A 26,289-nucleotide genomic window follows, 5' to 3' on the forward strand; every position below is an offset into this window, starting at 1 on the left:
GATTGTATTAATACATCAATGTCATTCGTACGAAAAGATCTCACATCTAGTGTTAACTTTGTACCGATATCTAATAATGTCTCATTAATAACTACTCGCTGTGGGCCTAAACAAAAACTATCAGTTGCTTGTAGAATAGCATTTATCAACTCGTGTTTTCTCATTTTACGAGGTTTGATATCAAAATCACTAGCTATCAATTTTAACTCATGGACTGTTTTTCTTTCTAATGTCGGAGGTAGCGGTACAGAATTATTGTTAACAATATCTTGTAGTTCAGCTTTTGTTAATCTACTGTATCCAAGGATGCCCAAACTTTTAACCCTTTTTAGTGAATCTTTCTTTAGTGCCTTTACATTGGATGCTGCCATTTATATAAGAAATTTATTTAATACTCTAAAAAGCAATTTTAGACATCGTAGATATTGAACTCACTTTGAAGATTTACAGTGACAAAGGCGGCTAATTTATGAGTGATTAATGAAAACATTAATCACAGCACTTTAAACTCACCATCATGGTATACACTTTAAACTCACCATCATGGTATACACTTTAAACTCACCATCATGGTATACACTTTAAACTCACCATCATGGTATACACTTTAAACTCACCATCATGGTATACACTTTAAACTCACCATCATGGTATACACTTTAAACTCACCATCATGGTATACACTTTAAACTCACCATCATGGTATACACTTTAAACTCACCATCATGGTATACACTTTAAACTCACCATCATGGTATACACTTTAAACTCACCATCATGGTATACACTTTAAACTCACCATCATGGTATACACTTTAAACTCACTATCATGGTATGGTAGTGGTATGGTAATGGTATGGTGGTTGTTGTAGTTACTTCTAGAGGAAAGAAGCTAGCTAAAATGTATATAAACCGTAGAGCCATCTTTGTCTTAGTTGTCACCGTTGGATGCATCGTGCTGACTGGTGTTCTGATGAGGTGAGTTAAAGTTTAATTTTTTTCATCTGCCGAGCTTTCACTGATTTGGTAGTGCATTCCATCAAATACGCATTTGAATATATTCTACGGTGACAGCATGGTCCGTGCGTATTATATGCAATTTATAATGCGATGTACCTGTATCTTTAAATAAAAGTGTGTTAAAGTCAAGCGCCTTCCCTTAACGGGCGACTGCAATCTACCTCTGTTTCAGGCAGAGAAAGAGTGTATGAGTTCAAAGTGAATAAGTTAGTATTTGACTGTAAGCGCACCACAATCAATGTACAACAGAGGCATTCTCAACTCCACTGGGAGCCTGGCCCATCTTGCCAAGTCACCCAATTTACTACCATATAAAATGAAGGTGGATATGTACAAAAACAATTAAAAACATAGCACAGGGTCGAAACTGAATATAATAATAATATAAAAAAAGTATAAGTATGATTAAATAATTATTGGCGTCGCCGATTAAAAACGTACAGAGTAATAAGAAATAAGCATATACAACAGACAGGAGAGACGAATCACGATATTTAAAAGGACAAGACAGTATAACGCATATAGGAGTAAATAAAGTAAAGGCAACGTCCGCCACAAGTTCTCAATAAAATTATAGAGCTGTGTGTAAAAAACAATATACATGTGGCTTACATATATATACATGTATGATGTTAAATAATTTTAACTAGTAACTTAAGCTAGATTTAAACTTTACTATAATATTTACTTTACTATAATAAAATAGTCGTGTCAGAATTCAGGTTAATAACCATAACGCAAAATGATCTCTCACGTAATCAGGATTTTCAAGCGTGCTGGTAATAACCAATTGTATTTTTTCAAGCACTTTACACATGAGTATTTTAACTAGTGTAAAGAGTATGACCACAATTATTTTTTGTATACCAATGTAGCTGCCTGGCCTAATGGGCTAGCTTGCTTGTCTGAAGACCTTGAGGTTTTGAGTCCAAATTTAGCATGAACCGGATAATTCATTTTCAAAACTTCATTGATATAACTGGACACACAAATGACAGACAATAGACAGAAAATACAAAGACTTATACATGCACTAGATGAATGCCCGGCGTGGCCGGTGCGCTAAAAAAGTCTTTGCAGAAAAAATTAATATTTATGTAACATATAACAGCTACCATTCTAATTTTTAAACTTCGTATCATGATAAAAGTATATTTTTGCAGTTCACACAGGAGGCAAATTTAAAAAACCGTAATGGTGTTTAAATGTAAATGTGAAATAATTAGCAAGTAATGGCTAAATCGTGTGTGTTTTGTTACGATTACAATAAAAAATGATTCAGTAATATTACAAACAATACAAACTAAAAAAAAGCATGAATTTGTTGAATTAATAATGACAATCAGTAATTAATATGTGTTTAAAATTTACTATACAGTAACTTTAGAGTATTTATTAGTTATGTTGTGCAATAAACTCTAAAACTATAATGTGCTACATGCAGTGCGTATGTAGGGAGTTCTTAATTTCGAGACAGACTTAAAACTTAAACGTTTAACTTAAAAATGAGTTTAGCTTACTAAGCACTTATACATAAAGCTAAGCTGTAGTATGTATTTTCTAAGGTTTAATTTGGTCATTGTCTAAAATTTGATCACCGTCTAAAATTTTAACATTAATTTGTTTCAGGTTTTGTTTTGACTAGAACTTATAATGAGTAACGCTGAACTGATAGAGCAAACATCGTATCTTTTTCAGGCATTGTGAGATGGATTTTAGCAAATAGCAAATCGGCAATTTCGTCATTTCGACGTAATCAGAACACCAACTGCCACATTGTAATCTTGAGAGAAATTTTGGTTGGTGGCGGAAAAAAGTTGAAAAAATCTTTGGCTTCTCATGGCAAGGGCGTAAAATATTGAGTACTACACTGCAAAGCAAAAATAATTTTTAACAGGGACATCCAAACCCAATGGTGGACTGTATTATTTAATAATTTAACATGTGCAACCACAAAATGATATACCATATATAATAAGAGCGATAGACGTGATAAGAATGGCTTAGCCGTGTAGTTACGTAGTTGTTTGCAAGCTTGCAGTTACATTCCTTGTTAGTTCAAGTCCAGCATGAAGGTGGTTTTTCATTGCTAAAACTTTATCGCTATAGCTGGACAGATGAATGACAGACAAACTTTGAAATTTATATGTATAGATATATATGGAAAATTGTGATTCCGGTAGTCATTTGAGCATAGGATGCAATAATTATGCCTGACATCTAATGTTGCTAGTTCACATACCAGTGACAATAAACTCAAGTCAGTCGCAGAAAATCGCCCCATAGGGAATGGTTAAGATCCTGAAGCAAGAAATCCAGCTTCCAGGTCTCTGGTTGGAGACTTGAGCTTGACTAGATATTATCATCTAGTTGCGTTAACATGGCTGAGGAAACAATTTTTTTATAGGCATAGTTATATTTAGGAACCATGGAATGACTGACCGGAGGTATTCGGTCTCTGATAATGGTGAAGATGAGATGGAAAAATCACAGCATGCAGGTTGGTTCAAAGGTTTTCCTCATCAATATCGCTGTTGCATTTACATATATAATACTTTACTAGCAATAATGCCATTTCAAACAAATTGTTTTTTTTAAATATTGTTAAACAACAACCATATAACAAAAAGAATACAAAGAGTAGCAGTTAGCCAGTAAAATCAAATAAGCGGATTGACATACAGTAGTTAAATTGAAATGAGTTAAAAACCTATGACTGTCCTGTAAAAATGAAAACAAAAACCTTAAAAGATTTTGAAACCTTGAATTGGCGTAAAATAAATGTTTAGCTTAAGTAAAGTAAGAAAACGTAGATATTTGGAAAAATCATTCGTTGGAGTAATTAAGATACGCTAGAATATGATGTAAATTTGAAATTGGTCGGAATGCTCTTTTGTTACAAGAATAAATCATTAGTGCTTAAGACTACAACTAGAGCTGGAAGAGTTGTGCCTGAACAGTTAAGACAAGCAATGGTACACGATTGGACAGTCCACCAAATTCACATCTGTGGTCTTTCTTTTCAGTATGGCTTAGTTTGCCTTCAAACTAAAAGTACGTTTGCGCGTGTATTTGCTACATGTCATGTACATGTATGCGTAATAATTATAGTTATTAGTAATTACTTATTACTGTTAATTCTAAATTGGCTTGTTGCAAACTCACCTAATGCTATTAAAGGTATTTTTAACTGTTCTTTTGGGAGAACATACTATACCATCATTGTATTTCTCACGCTATTGCAAAGTATGATTGCTCAAATCCATGTTTTACTACATCAATTATGGCCACCAAAATCGGACAAACATAGTATGCATCAGTTCACTGATCTTGCGTTGGCAATTAGAACAAAGCCCTTTTAACAATTATTTTTTGTTTTATACCAAACCGGCTTTGTTGGTGTGAAAGCAACTTCGATATATCCTCTTGGCGTAAACAAACCTTAAGTAGCCTTGCTAGCATTGTAGTTTTTACTGGTTCTACAACTATCTAACTCTGCTTTCGATAACATCTCAGGGTATAAAAAGCATTATGGACATGTAGATGTAATGCTTCATTTGAAGTTTTGCAAACTCGACGGGTCTGTGTAGTCCGCGTATACCTAACGGTGAGCCAGCAACTTTTCACTCTTACCTTTTGATGATGCTTGGTATGGTTTTCGGTATTTGTTCAAGTGGAACGTAATATGCTGGCGTATTTACTTTGAAAGTTGTTTCTGTTGATTATTATTATTAAACCTCTAGTGAAAGCATGATTGATAGCTACCTAGTTGCGCACAGACTGTAGTATAAATATTGAACAATATACACTTTATAGTAGCAAATAAATATTTAACTGAATGGCAATCAGAAACTAAACTGTCTCACGCGAGTCATTTCAACAGCCTTTCTGATAGTTGCTCTTTATCAGTATGTTTCAATGACGCGCGTGATTCGTAAACTTGAGCCAATCCGCAAGTTAATCGCATCATGGAAACGGCATAAATCTATCATGCTTGCGAATAATGGAATCAACACGCGCGAATGATGTGCATTAAATTTCCACGCCAGCTATTCAATTTTAAACATTTTCAATACTTCTATCATCATTTTTTAATTGAGTTTCACGCGTTTGGGTTGCTAACTGCATTACTAATTATTAGCTTATAGCGTACAATTCCTCACCTTTTTCCAACAAGGCGCCAGAGTCAATCCGCATCATGCGAATGTCCATAGAAACACTCAATTCGCACGGTAATGCAACTTGGGCACAACTCCAAATCTACATGATGCGCTTCATGCGCGCCATAGAAACATAGTAAATGTAGTGCTATGTGTTTCCATTGCATAATCCAAGTGTATATAATTTGTAAACAGCTAACTGCTCTGTTGGAATTGTAAAAATGGTGTAAGATTTTAGGCAAATCATTATTGTTTAGTTGAAGCAGATTGTAACACCAAATGATTAGCATCACATTGGCACTTTTTCTGTCAGTTGAATGGTCTAACTAACAATAGAAACACTCTAAATCAAAACTTGATGAACATTAATCTGATCGGTCGTCTCTGAGAATAAGACGTTTGCGTAATAAAATTCCCTTACGCAAATGGGTATGTCATATGCCTTTATTGTTTAAACCATTTTGTCATGAGTGCTTCCTTAGGCTACATGTAGGATATTCCAACACAGCTTAATTCCGGAATGCTGACATTGATAAAAATATATACATTGCAGTTAATCCTGTGAAGCAGCTAAAAGAGAACAAACCAGTTCAGAGGTTTGTGATGACTAAGGTAGAAAAAACAGGTTCTTCTACATTGTGTGGTATCCTCGCTCGGTTTATAATACAAAACAAGTTGAATATACTAACCTCCTGCAAAGGTTACCATATCAAATGGACCAACAAGGCAAGTGAGTTGTCTTATGTACATTTGTGGCTTACTATACAACTGAACATAACACTAGCTTAGTTTACATTGAGCTTTAGTGGGAAACAAAGCTTAGGCCTTTTGCAAACTGGATCACAATGAACAGCATTATTCTTCTCTGAATAATTCATAACTAGTCTTGTGTGCGGTGAGAGATAGTGAAGTATCCCTATGAAACAATGATAATTAAAATGCTCAAACCATTCTGATGTATTTTGGAGGACAGATGGGGTAGTAATTATTATTAGTAAAGATTATTTTACTTTTATTATAATAAAGATTTAGTGATGTATCTTTTAAAAACCGGACACTAGAAACTTCAAGACTGAAATTGCAATACAAATATTCAACAACTGCATGGCAAAAAAGCATAGTCGTGGCAACAGACATCAAAACAATGTTCACTTAGCATGAGACAAACAAAAATATTAATAATAAACAAACCTGCCAACTTCTCAAATACCAGTTCACTGTTTTGGTTCTGTTCATTTTACTTTCACAAAATAATAATAAACTTTACATCAAGTAGATCAAAGAGATTTATCTTTGTTTACCGCCTTAGGAAACGCGGACACATTACGGTATATTTAAAAAGAGCTGCCAATTTGTGACCAGTTAAAACTATAAAAAGTATAGTCTATATTTCTAGATATTTGGTATGTTTTTATTTTTGATTTAATGTTAAAGCACATAAATTACATAATCTTTTTATCATATATCTCAATACATCAGAGTTTGTGTTTTTGAATGAGCCATTGTTTGACACGGTGAAACAGACATTTGGTTGGTGTTTATAGGACTTCCTCAAAGCACTACCGCAGAAATGTTCAATGGTATAGATTCGAAAATTGTGACGTCACAATTTTCATATGCGGTGTTGTGTGCTCTTACCGCTTATTTTATTGCTTACCGCTTATATTTATCAACTACGATAATGACGCTAATGGCAGGCGAAGGTAGGACAACTCCAGAGAACCAATGAAGATGACAAAGGAATCAGTGTCATTAGCTCTCCATGTACAGATCATTTCTATGATAAATAACTGAGGTTCTAAGCACTATACTATGTTTTCTCGATGACATTATGCACTAGCCCTCTCTTTTTATTGTGATGTTGAGGGGCACGACTGAGACTAATTAATTTCAAGCATTGCGTGATCTCGCGAAAGTGCGATTGACATATAATAGTCCTAGGACCACACAACGCAACCAACCGCATGTCACAATTTAATCGATGTGGTTTCATTACCATTATCAACGACAGTATATTTATTGAAGCATAATTAATTAACCCAGAACACATGTTTGTATTGGTTAGCAGGATGCCCGGGCATAGTTGATTATTTAGAACCCTAGTTTATCATTAGCGCTCTCTGGGTTTAACAGCTCCGATTGTCACAGAAAAGCGCAGCCTCAATGGCAGCAAAAGGGATCAACTACCTAAGGCTAAATAATAATCATGACATCACATTGTGGGAACCGCAACCAAGCATTTTTTTATTGCAGGACATACTATTGTCACCCTGTTTTTCATAGTTTTATTATTCTTTGTGTATTGAATATAGGCTCATTCGAAAGCCAAGACTCTGATGTATTGAACTATATAGTAAGAAGAATGCTACCATATTGATCAACTGACAATTCATATAATCTTCGCTCCAATGCTTATTGTATTATTGCGTATGTCAACATATTTTCACTTTAAACATTCAATTTGCAGTTAATTTGACTAGTCTTGTGGTTTTCTGTGCTTTATCTGAATCTACTTAACAGACAACAAGTGCAAGGCTCATGATGCGCAAACAGAGTTTTCTTCTCCTATAGATAGAAAACTTTTCAAAATGAATTTTCCGATAGCATTATCCAGGCATTTCTAATCGGCAATTTCATTGAGCTTTTTGATTTTGTCATTCAAACAGGCAGACATATAGTTGTTATGCAATTTCAATTACATTGATCTATGAGCTGTCTATCACTTGTTGTGTCAATTTTAATACTAAAACTGACTGATCATAAAAAAAGTTTAAAACAAAATATTGTCTGTTTAAGAGCTTACTTGACTCACTGATATTCGTGTGGAAGTTTCAAAGAAGCCTCTGTTTTATCAAGTTTTGTGGCCAAGTATATCGAACAACTTTGTCCCATGCAGTGGGTTGTATGGCATTTGGCACCCACTTCTAATCTACACACGGAAAGTGTAAACTTTGACTCCACAAAAATTTAATTCTAAAAAATAAGTTCATAAAAGAAACTTGGTTCATTCATTCTGTGATTATTGATAGAGTATAGATGAGTTCTAAGACTAAAGAAGAACACATCTGCATGAGAATACAACTACCGATAGCACAGGAGATACAATAATTTGAACTCAAGTTTACTTTAAACAATTTACTCTGTCAAAAAAAATAACGCAGTAGAAGTAGTGATTGCTAAGCAAAGGTCAAATATATTTAAAACAATGCTGTTTCAGGGTAGTAAGGCATGTTATAGATATCTTATGTTTGCATCTCTGCTGTAACAACATTTTCATTACGCAACATGTCACTTCATTAAAATGAGTACATCTCATGATGAACTGAGGCTATATTTTTATAAACTGCTAGATAAATTCTAGACCGAATTTAAAAGGAAAATTGCACAGAGTTTTAGCAGATTTTATCAGAATGTATCATTGTTTTGCTACCAGTTGCAACTCTTTTTGATGTTTGAGATGATCTGAATCCCAGGATGTCTCACAATTAAAATCGAAAGAGACAATTAAAACTTGATTTTGGTTTGAAATGCTCAGAAAAAAGCGAGTGCAAAATGATGTCACTAATCATTATCATTGCAATAGTTGATATCGACTATCGTGTTCAAGCTGCAGCATTACGTGTCTCCATTATGTCATTCTCTGCGAATATAGATGTCGTAATCGCACTGTTGCTTGATCTGAGCTTTTTAATCATGATGAACTTTTGTTGATTTTAATCTTAAAACATCCTTGCAGCCAAATAACCTCAAACATTAAAAGCACTTGCGAATAATAAAAAAGACCGATACATTCTGATAAAGTCAACCAAAATGTTGTGCAAGTTCCTTTTTAAATGCAAAAACTAATTAATTTGGTTGAAATCTAGGCTAAGATCTGCATATGGAATTTAATGGGAACAATTTTTGATGTCAGTGGAATGTTTAGTAATTATTTGAGAGCATCATTTGGACCTTTTGTAAAAACAGCTATATTTATCTTAGGTTGGACAATTGGACCAAGGAAGGAAGAAAAAGCAGACACACTGGTAAACCATGCTCTTTACAACAAGAGCTTTTTGCAGAAGTTTATGAAGCCTGGTTACAAACACATAGCACTTGTCAGGGAACCAATTTCCTGGTTTAAATCAGCTGTCAGATTTTTCACAAAGTTTGATCGTGGCGAGATTAGGAATCGATTTCATTACACCAAACCTGGACCTCTGGTAAAGCTTCTGGTTTTTGTTGTTGTAAAACTAGTTACCAATTTAGTAAAATTACCTTTTTTTCTGTAAAGACTTCTGTATCTTGTGTAAGGTTGCCTATATTTTCGATAAAGCTACCACTTTTTTAATCGAAATGTTTTACTTTTAAGGATTTTCTTGTTTAGCAACCTAATTGTCACAAAAACTCTGTTTTCAAGATTTAATTATCAGTTTTTGTAGTATTCTTTTATTTCTGAAAACACACAAAACTACAATTGCCAAATAGCCGCTAAAGATAGTTTTTCCTAGGGTACATTTTCGTTCAAAGCCTAATCGTAGAATTGATTCTGTGACAAGCGAGAATGGCAATTTTTAAAGATGTAGATGGTAACAGACAATATCAGGTTTTAATTTTAAAACTACAGGTTTCAACTCATTCAGTTAATTTAATGTAACATAATCCTTACTATAATAAGAGCCGTGTCTGTCCAGTCATCATCAGAGCATTAGGAAAAGAATGCTTCACACAGGAATTGAACATACATGCTCAGTGTACCACCCAGGCAGGCTACCAACTATGTCACTCAACCACCTTGCTGCGATTGCATAATAATTGTGCAGATATAATATTACACATGGCAATCTATCATGGTGCACTATACTACTACTGTACTAGTTTTAATCTAAAATTGGAAAAGTGTAAAACAGTTGATTATTATAAAACTAACTTTAAGTCGCTTCAAAAAGGCGACTGCCACTGCAAGTTGATAACTTTAAATAACTCTAATATGGTTTATTTTGTTATAACTCAAAAACTTTTGTTTAGGGCAACAATCAGTTGAAAGTTTGGTCACATACACTTGTAGTTTTGGGTTTAAAAAAATGACAATATGTATTTTCTAATATATATCTTCAAAACATTTAAAAACCTTGAAACACTGCTTTTTGCTAGACAACATTATTATTAATACTAGAAATTCCACTGTCATACAGCCCACAACCAAAGTGATATTGGAAAAACAAGAAAGGGTGCTGATGGTTGAGAAATGCAATATTAGCAGTCAAATGGCACTGCAGTGCAATAGGATAACTGCAATGGTAGCTGTAATGCACTGGGTGTGGGTGGTATTATATACAACAAATAGCAATAATGAAAGGAAAAGATTATATGTTTATATCTCTCCCCCTGCAATAGGAGAAATGCAATATTGGCCAATATTAGAAGTAAAATGCACCGATATTATTAGAATAACCAATATTATTAATATAGTAATAATATAAAACCAATGCACAACTTTGTTTACATTTCAAAACGTCATAGCTAACAATATCACAAAGTTGTGATATTTATATAGATTTTTAGAAAATCTGTAATACGTAGTCATTGTTCTGTAGTCATCCAAACTTATAATTAATTATTTTAATAATCTCATAAGAACCACTAAAAAAATATCATCGTCATTTTCTTTACTTACACTGCATTGGACATCAGTTAGAATACCAAAGTACTCAAAATTGTCTAAAGTGTCAGTTACTTTGAAATCGGCAAAATTGAAATGATTTCAGTACTTCTAATTTGATTACAGAAACCTTCGGCAATTCGACAATGCAATAGACTGGTGAAACGTGCACGTTATTTTTTTTGTGAAATGCGCACGACTTAATCGTTCTAATCTCTGTCGCTCGGCGTTTTAATTTCCAGTCTTAAATTTGATAAAAGTGAGGCTTAGCGAGTTTTAATAACGATTTTTGGACAAATAAATCTGTTTATTTATGTATAATCCGATCAGATGGGTTAGTTTTAGGAATTTGCGGTAACCTTTCAAAGGCTTGGTAACATATTTAAATAGGTTTATATGCGTTTTGTATCATTATCATGCTTAAACGACTTTAATGAAAAATAGTTAAATTTGTTGATAAGATTTTGTTACAAGGGTTTGGTGACAGCCGTTAACAGATAATTTTTCGGGAGTTGTGTGTACATGTGCATTTATCATAAATCTCCCAAACCAATCGCTTCACTCGTGTTTGGTCATGGGATTATTATTATTGTCCTTGTTGATTTCCTCAGCTCTTCAGCCGGTGATAAGTTGGTATCTGGCTAGGGCCCCTAACCCGGTATATCCAACACCTTTCTCAGTATTCTTGCTGATCCTAATAGGGCAGAAAATTGTACTCTACCTACATGTACTTTCTGCCTCTCTATGTCCAGCAGCTGCATTTGCTCACGTAGGTTTACCACTGTTCCCAGTGCTCGAACGATGATTGTAAATGTAAGTAGTTCTACCGTCACTGATGTTTTCCATATTTTTCTTAACTCTGTTGCCAGGTCTTGATACCTCTTCACTTTCTCTATTTCTGTGATCCTTGTGTCTTCTGGCACACAGGATTAATGAATATTATTATTAATATTATTATTGTCGTTATTATTATTAGTCATTTAACAATGCCGGTTTCTAATGCAAACACAACAACTTTAAATAAGTTTAAATAGAAATAGTATTGCATTGTCACAAGAATAAAAAGTCAAAGGCTTAAGCATACCAGTGTGGTATTGCACAAAATCTCAATCTGCTCAACTAATATGTAACCAATGATTATGACGGAAAAAATTTAAAGAGCTATTCAAAAATTTGGAACCCGTTTGAAGTTGTCGCAGTAATTTTTATGGTAATGAGGATTGGTTCTTTTTTTTTAAATTGTTAGACAGCTGCCATATATCTAGGCAAGGAGTCGTATAGAGGTCAATGGACTACACAGGTTATTTTAGCTGTGTGTTTAATAACACTTTGAGCTAGCCAACTAGGTGAAATGGTTTGTCCGATGTCTTACCACATTACTTTGTCAATTCAAAGTCCGTTAGAGTCTCCTCTGAGATGGTCACAAAAATCTTGTATTTTAACAATGATATTATTAAAATTGATAAGTTCCCTTGCGTAAAAAGAAAATCCTCTTATACAAAAACTACTTGGAATATAAAACAAAATGGTCGCCATTTTCCTTAGCAATGCCTTTACCACCTTTATTATGTGGTTTAGAGGTAAAACTCAGTACTTTCCTTGCGCACAGCCTTAGAAAACATGTCAAAGTAGTGGCTAGTGTAATAATACAAAAAGGGTCCACCCTTTCAGGAAAAAAGATTTTCTAAGTTACAAATCCCTATAACTCCGCTAACTATTGACTTATAGATCAATAATTAGCGATACAGTCTGGTCGTTTTCTTACATTTTTAACATAGTGCAGGTATTAATCCATAGCATGTGAATTTTCATTCAAACACTAATTCCTAATCTGCAGTATACTGCATAGAAACATAGTAAATAGAGGATAGTCATTTTGCATCCTCTTAAGTTATATTCTTAGGCTTAATTGCTGTTGACATACAATTTGTGCTTTACATTGTTTGTTGGCTACACTGTATAATTTCCAACTACCAACTTAAGATCTCAACATTTTCTTTCAGAAACCTGAGGAGGTAGCCACTAATGATAGTTTGCTTTTTGTGACACGGTTTTACGAAGGACTTCCCCATGCCTGGTTTCATCTTGGTCAGCTGCTGTGGTATGGCTTCAACTATGCTGACAGGAATAACATCACAGCTATAAATAGCTTTATTACATCTCTCATTAAACAGTAAGTTAACTTAAAATATAGGTCTTTGCTAGATATCTCTGTTTCACAATATGTAAAAGATACCTGACAGCATTTTAAAATTAAAATATTTACTAAAATAAGAGCGGTGTTCGTCCGTCTTTCAAGAATAAAAATTACATTCAGATATTCAGATTCAAAGACAAGCAAACTACCATCTGCGCTGCTCAACTAACTTTTTACCTTTCCATCTATGGATAATTGTATACCTACTTATTCCACATGGTGATCACTCATGGTACACGGAAATGTCTGTGTACTAGTTACTTATAACAAAAAGCTCATAGTATTTTTTTAAATAATTATTTATGTATTAGTAGAACAAAGAACAGCATATGACAGAACAACAGTTGCAAGGCAAACTCTTGCTGTCACATAATGACATGGTTTTCTTTCGCAAGACGTATAACAATTAATTGCAGCTATAAATAGATTTATTTCCAATCTCGTTAAAAAGTAAGTGCAAGACAATTAATTTATCAATGGATGAAAGTGTTCGCTTGTTAGAATTTTTTCTATCCCAGAAAGTTAGATGTTGTGTAATTCAACACTGTTGGTATATTCCGGTTGTTGTTATTTGACAATAGTCAACATTTCTCTAGAAAGCTCTGGGTCTAAATGCACATTCAATAAATTTTACTGTGCTACGTAAAAAGATTACAAAAGTGTTAAAACATACTGATAGCAAATTAATGCTTTCGGCTTATAAACTTTTAAAGATGCTTTAACCTTTTCTCTATAATTCTTAGAAGAGTACATATGACAAACTACCAAAAAATATAATGTATAAAATAGATATAAATAAAATTATTGTAATAATACTATATAAAATATATAAATTTAAAAATAATATAAATACAATACTTGCTACAATATTTGTTTTACATCCACGTATATTATACCTAAAATGAAGGATGTAGCAAGTACTTTCATATCATTTCGAACTAGGGATTCAGGCATTATTACATCCTGATTGATGACATTGAGGGCATATTATTGTGTTTTTCTTAACATATTACAGTCATACCTCAACATACAAGCTTAATGTGTTCCAGGATTATTATGTCTCAATTAATCAGCTTATATGACAACTCTCTTGTAAATCCAATCATATTTTTTCCATATAACAAACAACTAAACTCAAATTGATGAATTCCACCCTATAAAAAACTGCCTAAAAACAGGAAGTTACAATAGAAAAACATTTTTTTAATTGTTCTAGTTCACTATCTACGCTTAAAAAGTAACAAATACCTATTCTGTAGTTATATTCTGCATTAAAATGTAAGATTATTATGTACAATACTGTAATGGGTTCTTACTTTTGAGACAAACGTAGCGGCTAATGGCGGTGTGAAAAAGATTGGATGGCACAGCGTTCAGTATGCACTGTTGTGATGCTATATAACATAAACCTTGTGTTAACTTAAATAAGTTTATTTTACTAAACACATACTTGAAAATAATCTTTGATTCTACACTCAACTTAATTCTAAGTTTGTCTTTGAATTCATCTGTTATTATCTTCTTCCAGCCTGGCTTCTTTTGACTGGCTCTCACATTCACGTTTAGCTGACCTTTCCAAATTATTTTTGGTTTGACAAGAATCACCAAGCCGTGTTGTTTTTATAAGCAGCCTCTCGCATAATAGGCCACCTAATGACTGCATTGAAAACTGTCTCGTATGATCATTTTTCAAATTTGTCTCATATCTCAGGCCAAAAGTTCGCTTGGAGTTTTTCTTGTATCCTAAATTTCTTGAATGATAAGACAGTTGTATGCCAAGGTATGACCGTATGTTAAAGTCATAATAAATTTGCATTTCAACCACACACAACATGTTTATTGTTACTAATGTGTTTGTCCACTCTTACTCAAACTTGAGCATCATTCACGTCTTGCAATTTTGTTACGGTTGTAGCCGAGTTAACTCTATATTTGATTCTGTGATGAGTTTTCATGAAAATGTGCTGTGCATGAATTTATGATGTAATGCACAAGCTCCTACTGCAATTTAACTCTATGAAATGCGCACTAGCAAAACCCCCACTGCAGTAGACAATACCACCACTGCACCAATACTGCTTACTGTTCATTAAAAGTGGTTGTACTGCATTTTCACTGCGTACTGCGCAGTTGTAAAAATATGCAATGAGATTATACTGCATGCCGTGATACGCTCGCTACTTCTACTGCACTGCTAATGCTATTACTCAAGTAAAATATACTGCAACTGCAGTGAATTTCCCAGCTAGGCATCATTGAGTACTCATCAATGCACAACTAGAAATCAACTTGCACAAAAGTTTTATAAAGTTTGTCAAAAAATATTGGTACTTTCTTATCAATTGCATTTTTTTTTGAGGTGATCGGATTGCCAGAATGTATCAAGATTATAGTTGATCAAAATTGATTGCAATTAAAACACAGAGACCAGTCAAAAGTGCCATTGTGACACCTTTCATCGCAAAGAGACCGACAGAATAGAGAAGCGAATCGCTGCAATATGATCGCAATTGCAGATATTGACCATTGCGACAGTAACAACTAGAATCTTCAATTAACAAATTTTTTTTTCTGAGCGCTTTAATTCTGATGAAGCAGCCCCTCTTTTAGTAAAGCTCATAACCCTGTAATTAACATACTGAAAGTATAATATATAATTGCACAGAAGACAGAAGTAAACTGCAGAGTAGCCATAGCACTGTAGTCTAGAGTGTCTAGCCTGTGAACCAAAAGTTGTGGTAAAGTTTTTTGAATTTCCATTGATAGTGACATGAAGGGTAACTAATCATGAAATGCTGATTCAAAAGGCTGACTAGAAGGTCTACTGCAGTGGCCTTAAAAAGTTTAAACATTGACCTGCCGAAAGGTTTAAACGCTGTAAAAAATAAAAAAAGATTCTCTATTACTTTTTAATGCTAATCAACATGAAAAATGTTTCATGATCAGTAAAAGGACTCATAAAAATGGGATAGTTTTAATTAAAAAACAGCAAGTACCAACTAAATCGTTTTACTTCTTGTGCCAATATAACAGTGAAAAATATGTTTGAAATTTTGAAATAGCTACAGCATTAAATATGTATTCTATTTTTGATCCTCTTATTATCAAATCATTGTAAGCCTTAAAACAATGAGGCAAATTTTATTGATCACACATAAGCTGCTGAAATGCTGACAGTATTCTGATCATAAACTAAAAATAATAGAAAAGCTAAACATTCAAAAAACACTTGACATAGCGAAGAAACATGTCTGAGTGCCAAAAACTTGGAGTTATCTTTTCAGTTCCATTTTTAACAACATTTTCTATAATGAGAGTCGTGCCCAATCGTCTGTAGCAGGGTTAGAAGTTAGGATCAAAGACTGCTCTGTACTGAACTCAAAATCTTGACAATCTAGCAGTCTGACACTCAACAACCTTCTGGCATTTCTGAATTATTGTGCACATACTTAGTCTCTGTGTTTATCAGTTCACCAGCCCAACATACTGCCGAAGTACATGTACATGTACTAGTACTAACTGTACTACACGACATTACTCAGAATATCAAAAAGTCTTTGGACAGCAAATTGATTCGCATTTAACATAAAACAAAATTTGCCATTCCAACCTTCAAACTACATATCATGAGAAGTGTTTTGTATAGTTGAAATAATTTAGAAGAGAAAATAAAAACAACTGTGAAGATTTTCAAACTTTGTCAAACAGCTGTAACTTTCAAACTTCATATCATGAGGAAAACGTTTTGTGCAGGACAACTAAATTAATAATAAATAAAACCACTGTAAAGGTTTTCAAACAACTGTAAATTAAAAATTTTATAACTTAAAAGAAGGGCGTTATTTGAAATAAATTTGAAGAAAAAATAAAAATGTACAGGTGTTTAAGTGTAAATGTGAAATCATTAGCAAGTACTTGCTAAATCTAGTCTATTTTGCTACGATTACAATCAAAAATTATTTGGTATACAATTATATAATTACAGTTTGCTTATGTGTTGGCATACAAAAATTGGCATGCAGGCTAATATCATAGGCTATTGGCGTACATAAAGTGGTATAGAGACCTATAGTCATTAATAGTCATTAGTCTAATGCAATCACCTCCTGGTAAAAATCATCATCATTAAAAATAGTACCAAAATAGTATTTTAACTTTAGTAACTATAGGTACGTACAATGACTTTATTGCATTTTGTGGTTGTGTTGTTAGGGCCCAAGATAGTATAACATTACAATGTACTACATGGAAAGTTTTTCCTTTGAGACAGACGTGTAACATAAACCCTGAAGCTAACTTAAATGAACTTTGTTTACACATACTTGAAAAAACTTTTAGTATGTATTATAGTAAACCTTAAACTTTAAAATTAGTTTTATCATTGCGAACCTTTTTTATTTTAACAGTTACTAGATATACCGTATAGCGGATACAGATAACTTGCCATGCAAGTTTAGTGAGGTATATGTTTTAATAACGTATACAATCAGTACACACATCGCCAAAATATAAGTTCGAGATAAATTATCGTTGATATCGTGGGGCGGAATAAATTTGCCCTAACAAAAAAGTGAAGAAGCATTGTGTCGCATAAACTTAGGTCCCAAAACATTACTTAATAGAGGCATCAAAACGCGTGGTCGCAAGGCTAAAATAATTAGCATGCAAACAAAATATGTGGTATGTTAAAATGCCCTTAATCAATATGCCGTTGTAGCTCAGTGATAGAACTAGAATATAATGCATCGACAAGTTTCAATTAGGAAACTTGTTGATGCATTCGTCGTGAGTTCAAATCCATCAGAACGCAGAACATTCATATCAAGAGTTTAATAGCTATAACTGAACATAAAGAAAACAGATTTTGAGAAATATATATGTGTGTGTGCGTGAATGCGTATGCGTGCACGCGTAGGCGTGCACATGTTTATTTTATTTCATCAATTAGTAGAAATATAACATTAAGCAAAATTGAAGATATAGTTATAATATTGATTGAGTCAAACGAAATAAATGAAAGCTTAGTTCTTACTTGTTGAGGCATGATAAGGCCTACATGCGCAGTAGCACTGCAGCTAGTAGAGGCGCTGGGCCCGCAAGAATTGGCACACTCAAACAGCAGACCTGAATTACTCTAGGCTTAACGAATGACTTTTAACGTTAACTCTAAAACTAGTAAATGCAGCGGTTTTGCGTAAGTCTATTGGAAGACTGTTCCATTGTGATGGTACTCTATATCCGATTGTTTTTTGACCTGCAGCAGTATAAAATAATGGTAAAAGTGAATTTGCTTCTAAAAATCTGGGGTCATGGGGTCACAATGTAAATTCTTTTTGGTTATGTCATCACTTGAATAAAATTTTGAATGAGCTATCAAAATAATTTTACACTGATAAAGTTTATCAACAGGCAACGCTGACAGCTGAACAAACGTAGACCAAGATGAAGTTAGTGGTGGTTTATTAAATATTATGCGCATTAGACGTTTTTGTGATATTGGTATTTTTTCTAAATAACAAAATGGAGCATTTCCTTATGACTCTAGACAGTAACTAATTTGTGAGTTAATAAACGCGTTGTATAATAGTTTCATAATACTTCTGGGTAAAAATTTAAAACATCTACTAATCAGGCCTGACATAGATTCCTACCTGCTTATTCAGCTTATCGATGTGTGTATTCCATATCAGGTCCTGATACTGTACTGATACCAGGACTGTCCAAATGAATTCCTAGAAATTTGATTGAAGATGTCTCCTTCAACTCTGAATCAAATAATTTTATTGATTTTTTATTTGAAATCCTTTTTGATGATTTCTCATTACAATGTACAATGTTTTGTTCATTTTTACAGTTAATTTATTTGTATTACACCATGGTTCAGTTTTTTAAGTTCATTATTGGCTATATCAATGTCATTATTCAAATTGTTAGACTCAAAGACTAAATTTGTTTCTTCAGCATATAGAATAGGTTTAAATGATTAGTAGATAACACAATATAATTAATATATATTAAGAATAAGGTTGGACCCAAGATAGAGTCTTGAGGAACGCCGCAATTTATACTCAAAGAGCTAGATTTATAGTTTTTTATAAAGGTCACCTGTTTTCTATATTCCAAGTAGTTTTTTATTCAGTGAATAGAAGGCGATCAAAAGTGCATATATTTTATTTTGTGAATGAATATGTTGTGGTCAATCGTGTCAAAAGCTTTACTAAAATCAAAAAATATTCGTAGTACTGCTCTGCCACGGTTCGTTGCCAATAAAACTTTATTTATGAGCTCAGTTAATGCTTGGCTAGTGTTTCGATTTTTCTTAAAACTAAATTGTTGTGTCTTAAGAAGTATAGATGTAGTGTGTGTAAATATAACAGTTTATGAGCCACCTGTTTATTTTGTTGCATGTTTGCTAATGACTTTTGATCGCTTGTTTATTTTTTGCCAGTTCACAAAACTGCACATAGATTCTTTCAAGAACCCTTGACCTCTTAAGGCACAGCATTCAGCACTGCCATATTTGACACACACTTTTAGGTTGATCGGGAACACGTCAAGTATGTGGGTGTTTGTTCAGAGGCATTTGAATAGCTTGAATTAGTTTATGTTGTTAACAATCAGCACAGGTGCAAAATATTGTGGATACAATAGGCCATTATTTACTGAAATTCTTTTTGCGTCTGAAATAATAGCAAAGGATTCTTAAAAACTACTTTAAACACATAAACTCGTTGGGAGATAAGTGGCCAGCTGTAACTGTATTTAACGGATAGCCGCCTTTTGTTCTTATTCATAAGAGCAAGTGACTCTCTGCCAACCTGGATTATACTTTTTAAGCTTTCTAACGAAATGTTATAGTAAGAACAATGAAAAGCACTCTTATAGCAAACAAGAAAAAGTTTAAGAAAGCAGAAGTGTAATGCCCAAATAGTATTAATCATCTTACATCAGCTAATGTTTGTTATTGACAGAGTTATCATCCAGCATAGCAAACAAACATCAGCCTTTTTGCTTCACATGTGCGTCTACAGTAACTGACCATTAAACGTAGTTTCCCTAATTTGTCCACTCTTACTATGCAGATATCCCAAATGTGCACTCTTACTCCGCTCAAAATCTCATTTTTGACTCATGAACTAGTAGTTGTCCTTTCATTTCTTTTCCAGAGCCGACGTTATAATGCTCTATGACCAGCTAGATGCTTCACTAGTTCTGCTGAAGAGAAAGTTTCATTGGACTTACCTTGATATTTTCTACAAGTCTTACGGGTTCACGACAAAATCAGAAGAAGAGCTATCGAAAAAATCCATAGAAAGGATACTTTCCGAAGATGTGAACCTCGGAGATAAACTTCTTTATGACAGCATGAACCGGACATGGTGGAACTATCCAGAGCTCAGAGAACAACATTTCTGGGAAGAGGTGAGAATTTTTAAGAGTTACCTACTCCTGCGATTTTTTATGTTTGAACTTGTGAAAGTAAATTGGGTGGCTAGTGGTGCTAACTGGTCGGAACTCAGGTAATGTAATGTAATACGTAGTTTCTTGTTTATGTGGTTATGAAAGGAATGTGCAATGGTCACAGACGTTACCAACTTTGTCAGCGTATTATTCAACAAGCGAGCGTAATGTGATAGTGAGAATTTAATAGTTAGTACTGTCCATAAACATTCAGAGATCGCTACAAAGTGGTTACATAGATCAATACATAATATTAACGTTATCATGATATAACATAAATAAAAACGATGATCACCACAGCGAGTTCTTTAAATATATGTAAATATAACATTAAACACTTAATAAAATTTCTAATATTATTTTGAAGTTTTATGTGCAAAGGTTGTCACGCCTCAGGCAGACCAGTCTAGGCTAAAGGGAAAGCCAATACTCAGGGTACTACCTGTTTTAGGACTCGAAGTATATACATGTAATTGTTGCTCTAAGAGAGAATACAACTTTAACCAATTAGTACGCAAGGCTAGTATGTGAGAATATGATGGCGACACGCAAGGCAAGCGTGTTCTGCTGGGCGCTAGAAATCTGCCTTCTTATATGTCTCTTCTGGGGAATTAGTTTGTTCTCCTTTGTTTTCAGTTACTTCAACTTTTAGCAGCTTTATTGGTACGCGTTGTAAGCTTGCAGAATATAACGAAGTTTTCACCAGAGATGTAAAATAAAATTTTACTAAACAGGGAAAAAACACATACCAACTACAAAATCTATACAAATATCAGATACCTTACAATTAACACATTTGAACATAAAATAAAATATAATAAACAGTTTCTGTACGTCTGCAGATCTGCAGTCTTTTTTCTGTCTTGCACCATCGATATGGCGGTCGCCTCTCTCATGTTTCTTGGTATAATTAACACCTCCTCATGAGATTACGTGTCATCTCTTGGTTCTTCTTAGGACCACCCAACTCACAATAGTTGGGTTCCACTTCAGTACTTTTTTTATTCAGTACCTATACTGAATAAAAAAAGTTGCGCTTTAACGATCTGGCTTTTTTGCTCAGTTAACTCGAACAGAAAAAACCGATTACGTTACAGATTAGCAAGGAAAAAATGAGTGTTTACATGGCTGAAAGCATTTGTAACTGAACAGGCTTTTTAGATTCATGGTTTTATGTCCAATGAATATGTGATTACTGCAAAAGGGTTAGAATTTTAAAACCAGCCAACACATTTGCTTTTAAATTTTACCAGGAGTGTGAAAGAGAAAATGAAACAATTATTTTGACAAACAATTAATTTGGTAAACCAGAAATAGTATATTAAATACTTGAAATCTATTGCATTAAAGCAAACTATCAGTGAACTTGTTAAAGCAGGAAGAAATGACCAAAAAAGAATTTGAAGAATATCATTCACATTCTTGTCTAAAAGGTAGTTTTTTTAGTCAATTTTTACTCGATTTTGCATTTCTAGAACTGCTCATTTTTGTGTGTAGCGAGACTATATTCAGCAACTCAGTGTTATTGAAAATTTACCACTTATAATTAAAAATTAGAATAGAAAATCACATACAACATCTAACAACTCTTATTTTTTGAAAATATCATTGCTAGTTTGCTTTAACAATCTTCCACCTAATGCCCGTCCTCTTAACAGAGATTTGATTGTCTAATAGTCTGGTTGCTACAAGAAATTGTTGTGTTATTTTTTTACAAAGGAGGTAGGACCATGTGGTATAATGGGTCTCAGGTTTACCAAAAGGATCAGAGCATTTCTTACCTTTATAAATACAGTTACTTATAATTACCTACAGCTACAATCTGTTTTTGATTAGCTATTGTTGTTGTACTTACACGGTCTTTACATCTACAACTACAGATGTCTCATGAGTCCTGTTGCAGTCTCACAACCTGCCAAGTTCTTCTGGTCTTACAGCCAGATCTCACAAAGTCTAGTTTTTGGGCTAAAAAACTTTCTCAAGCACAAGTTTCAGAATTCTGTCTGAAACCCATCAGCCAATGAATTGTTCAAGCAGTGTTGAACGGATTACATAACAATACAGCCCAGTGTATTTAGCGAGTGCATAAGCTGCACCGCTTCAACTTTCACAAAGTATATGGTAAGAGTGTAACAGAGAAAACAACACATAGAAAGCTTTTGGTGACTCAGTAAATCTTTGTAATTGACGGACTCATGAGAAAACCAGCAGATGTTAGTAAGTGAGTGGAAGTCGACAACTTCGACAACTTTTCTCCTTTTTGCTGATCAATTTCAATGGTTTTATAGACAATGATTGCAATAATTTTACAATAAATTGATTGAGAGCGCACATCTTCGACGTTCATTTACAAATGTTTGCTTATTTTTTCCAAACAGCCAAGTCTATTCTACAAAGCACAACTATCAAATATTTTATACATCAACAATAAAGCAAAATAACAAAATAATTTACTACAAAAACAATACTACCGCAACTGTTCATCGTCTATCTGTACCCAGAGATCAAGGTTAGGATAAAATATAACTTTCGATGATACTGTAAAGGTTTTGTGTGCTACCTTTACTGCTCCACTAGTACAAGACTCAGTGCAAGATTTGATACATATATTAATTTTGTCTGCTTCGTTCATAAAGGGTTACAATAGAAAGCATGCAACATGTAATGAACAGGCGCAGAACAGCTCTGTCTTCTGATCGGGGTGTATGTTTTTATATAGTGGGAGGCTCCGCCTCCCGTTTCTCCTGGTTAGAATCGGCTGGCTTGGCTTAGCTTTGACTGAGTCTGGCTCAGTATGATTTGATCAGTCCACAACACACTCCCCTCCATTGGCGACTAGGTCTCCAATTAATGTCCTGTGGGAGAGTCAACTGGGCCAGAGCCTCGTTTTGGCGGGCGCCATAGTGGGGACACTCTATTTGTTTTTTTTTTGTAATGCTCATGGCAGTCACTTGGCCGACCTCATCTACTCCTTCAGTTAAGGTGTCCTCCAATAGTGCTTCCAAGCACTGGTCGTTTATTCCCAGAACGACTGACTCCGAGAGGCTTATGTTAGCCTCATTCAGGGTCTCCTCCTCCTCTATTTCCCTTATAGGCTATGATATTTTCCAGTTTTAAAGCTGGCAATTAGTCCGCTTAGTACTTCCTCAGCTTCTTCCAAGCTTTTTGTGACCGAAGTCAATAGTTCTTGCAGAGAAGTCTCGCAGGTTTTGTCCAAATTCCAGTAAACTAAAAGCGTCCGCAGTGAGCGAGTGCTTTATTAGAAAAGCCTTGGTACCGGCTGTGAGAGCCGTTTTACCGCTTTTTCTTCTGACCTCCAACCGTTTTTGGTGACTGAATAGCAAATTCCATCTCTGTACCGGTTGTGCCGAACAGGTTCCGATAGGGCTATTGCATTTGGTACTTATCAGGGTATAGCTGGAGAGTTCATCGGTTTTGCCAGAGCCGTCTTGGGTCTGCCGAGCTCAGTTCTTGACTATTTTCTTTCCTTGGCCCACCTACTCTTTCTGCAGGAGTTGTCCTTTGCTTACGGTTTCCTGCGGCTTCAATGAGCAGTTTCTCCTAGTTGGTAGATTGTAGCATTAGCAGATGTTCTCTTAAAACCTTCATCGGATTTTTTCCCGGCCTGTCTGATCTCGTCTCCTTCATGTTGGGGCTCCTTCTTGGCTCCAAGGTTGCTGTGGATTATCTTAACTTTTTTGGGCAGGTGTGGTAAGGCTTTAGTCTTGCCTTGCATCGATGACTGGCCCTGCCTCTCTATCAAGTACGTGCGATTGCTTTAAGCCTTGAGAACCTAGTATGGCCCTACAGACTTTGCTTGCAACTAGGGGTTTTTTCCCCGTCGCCTGCACTTGTTTGTGAGCCAAACCCACTAGCTAGGTGTGTATAGCGGAGGCTCCTTTTTGTCTTCTTGCCTGATTTTTATATGGCTTTGCTGCAGGGCTTTGTGTGCTGTTTCCAGTTTCCTTTGTGCTCTTAGTGCGTGTTCGTGAGTTGTAAAAAAATTAGTCAGCGGAGGGATGGCTTTCCAGCTGGTCTGGCAACCTAGCTTGCGCCTCAGCATCAGCATATTTGCTGTTTCTCCAGTTGCGAGGGGAGGGGTGTTGCTGGCTCAGTACGCTTTTATCAGCTCGGGAAGTAGCACATCCCATTCATCCTGTCTGTGGGCTAGCAGTAGTGCCTGTAGCAAGTCTACCAATCTACGGTTACTCCTTTCCACTATTGTTTGCTTGTGGGTGGTGCGGAGTAGTGTGAGTTTTCCCCACATTCCAGATTTGGCACAGTTCAGCCATCAGCTGGCTTTCGAACTGTGCCCCCTGGTCTGTGTAGATCTGCTCCGGCAACCCTAAGTAACATAACACCCACTCATCAAGGGTGTCTGCTACCACTGGTGCTGTCGTGTCAGGCAGTGCCAGCGCGTCTTGCCACTGGGTAAAGTGGTCTGTAAGGAACAGTACCCATTTTTTTCCTCTCGTTATGGTAGGGAGTGGGCCGATTAGGTCAAACGGCTACCTTTTGCCAAGGCCTGCCCACGCATAGCCTCTGCCTCCCTCCGACTATTTTATTCTCTCCGTTCTTTGCAGCTTGGTACACCTCACAACTCTTTACTAGCCGTCCAACAGTAGAGGTCAGGCTCGGCCAGTACCAGGTTAACTGGAAACGGCTCGTCATTCTTCCCACCCCTGAGTAGGTTAGGGTGTGTGTTTGCCACACGGCAGTCTGCGCCATGGCTGGCGGACATACGGCGCACCATCTGGCGTAGTTATTAGATGTCATCTGCGCTGCCATGAATGTCGGGTTTCCTCATGTCCCGCACTCGGCTGTGGAGAGGGGGGTGAGCAGGCAGCCCTCCAGAACTTTTGTTGGTGCCCAGGTTCAATTCCACTATGGTTGGGGCGGGTGTCCCGTTTGAGCTACCAATTGACGTTCCATGGCATGCAATGTTGCCCAGGTTCAACCCCACCTTGTCAATGGTGGGGTTCCATTCAGTCAACTGGTCGGGACGCGTGTGGCTGGCAGCCCCGATTTTTTGGCCAATTCCTTCCTTGAAGGGCCTCTATCCCTCTGTTTGATAATTGCACACTGCCGGTATACTTTGCAGGTTTATCTACTTAGGCCATCTGCATTGCCGTGCTTTGGACATGACCTGTGCTCCAGCGTGTACTGAAATTTTGCTACGATCCCAAACCATCGAGCTACTTGATTCAAGGGTTCCTTCGGAGGAGGAATTTCTGGTCGTACCAGGTAGGGTCGCAAGTTCTTAAAGGCTTTGATGACTGCTAGCAGTTTTCATTGGGTGACGCAGTAATTGCGCTTTGAGGGGGTTAAAGTCTTGCTGTAGAATGCAATGACTTTTTGTCGACTCTCTTGTACTTGAGACAGAACGACTCCCACCCCATGTCCACTTGTGTAAGTATTCAGAATATACCGTGTTCGGAGATCTGGATAGCTTAGGACCAGTGCTGAGCTGTTGCTGTTCTTCAGCTGGTCGAAAGCAGTCTGTTCCTCGCTAGTTCACCTCCATGGTTCTCCCTTGGCCCTCAATTGATGCAGGGGGTGGGCTATTGTGGGGAACTCTGGGATATATTGTGGGCAGTAGCTGATGGTTTCCAGAATTCCCTGGAGTTCCTTAATCCTGCATGAGTTCAGACACTCTGTGACCGCCTGCATTTTTGCTGGGTCTGTGGAGACCCCATTCTGGCTGATGATGTGACCAAGGTATTGTACCTTGGGATTGCAACAGCTCACACATTGAGGGCTTTAGTTTTAGTCTGAACTGTTGGAGTCTCTGAAAAAACTCCTTGGGACGG

General features: G+C 35.6%; 1 protein-coding gene across 2 annotated transcripts in view; it reads left to right on the forward strand.

The window, feature by feature from the left end:
* The first annotated feature begins 876 nt into the window (after window positions 1-876).
* The window catches only part of LOC137401137 (galactose-3-O-sulfotransferase 2-like), a 29,596-nt gene continuing 4,183 nt past the window's right edge, over window positions 877-26,289 (forward strand). The window contains exons 1-6 of one of the 2 annotated variants that reach the window (XM_068087510.1): window positions 877-978; window positions 3,444-3,520; window positions 5,734-5,910; window positions 9,162-9,382; window positions 12,825-12,994; window positions 20,185-20,440. In XM_068087510.1, coding sequence (XP_067943611.1) covers window positions 902-978; window positions 3,444-3,520; window positions 5,734-5,910; window positions 9,162-9,382; window positions 12,825-12,994; window positions 20,185-20,440 — 978 coding nt within the window. In that variant the 5' untranslated portion in view covers window positions 877-901. The remainder of the gene's footprint in view (window positions 979-3,443; window positions 3,521-5,733; window positions 5,911-9,161; window positions 9,383-12,824; window positions 12,995-20,184; window positions 20,441-26,289) is intronic. The other variant, XM_068087511.1, reaches the window with a different exon arrangement.

This window comes from Watersipora subatra, chromosome 7, assembly GCF_963576615.1.
Source record: "Watersipora subatra chromosome 7, tzWatSuba1.1, whole genome shotgun sequence".
Classification (NCBI taxonomy): domain Eukaryota; kingdom Metazoa; phylum Bryozoa; class Gymnolaemata; order Cheilostomatida; family Watersiporidae; genus Watersipora; species Watersipora subatra.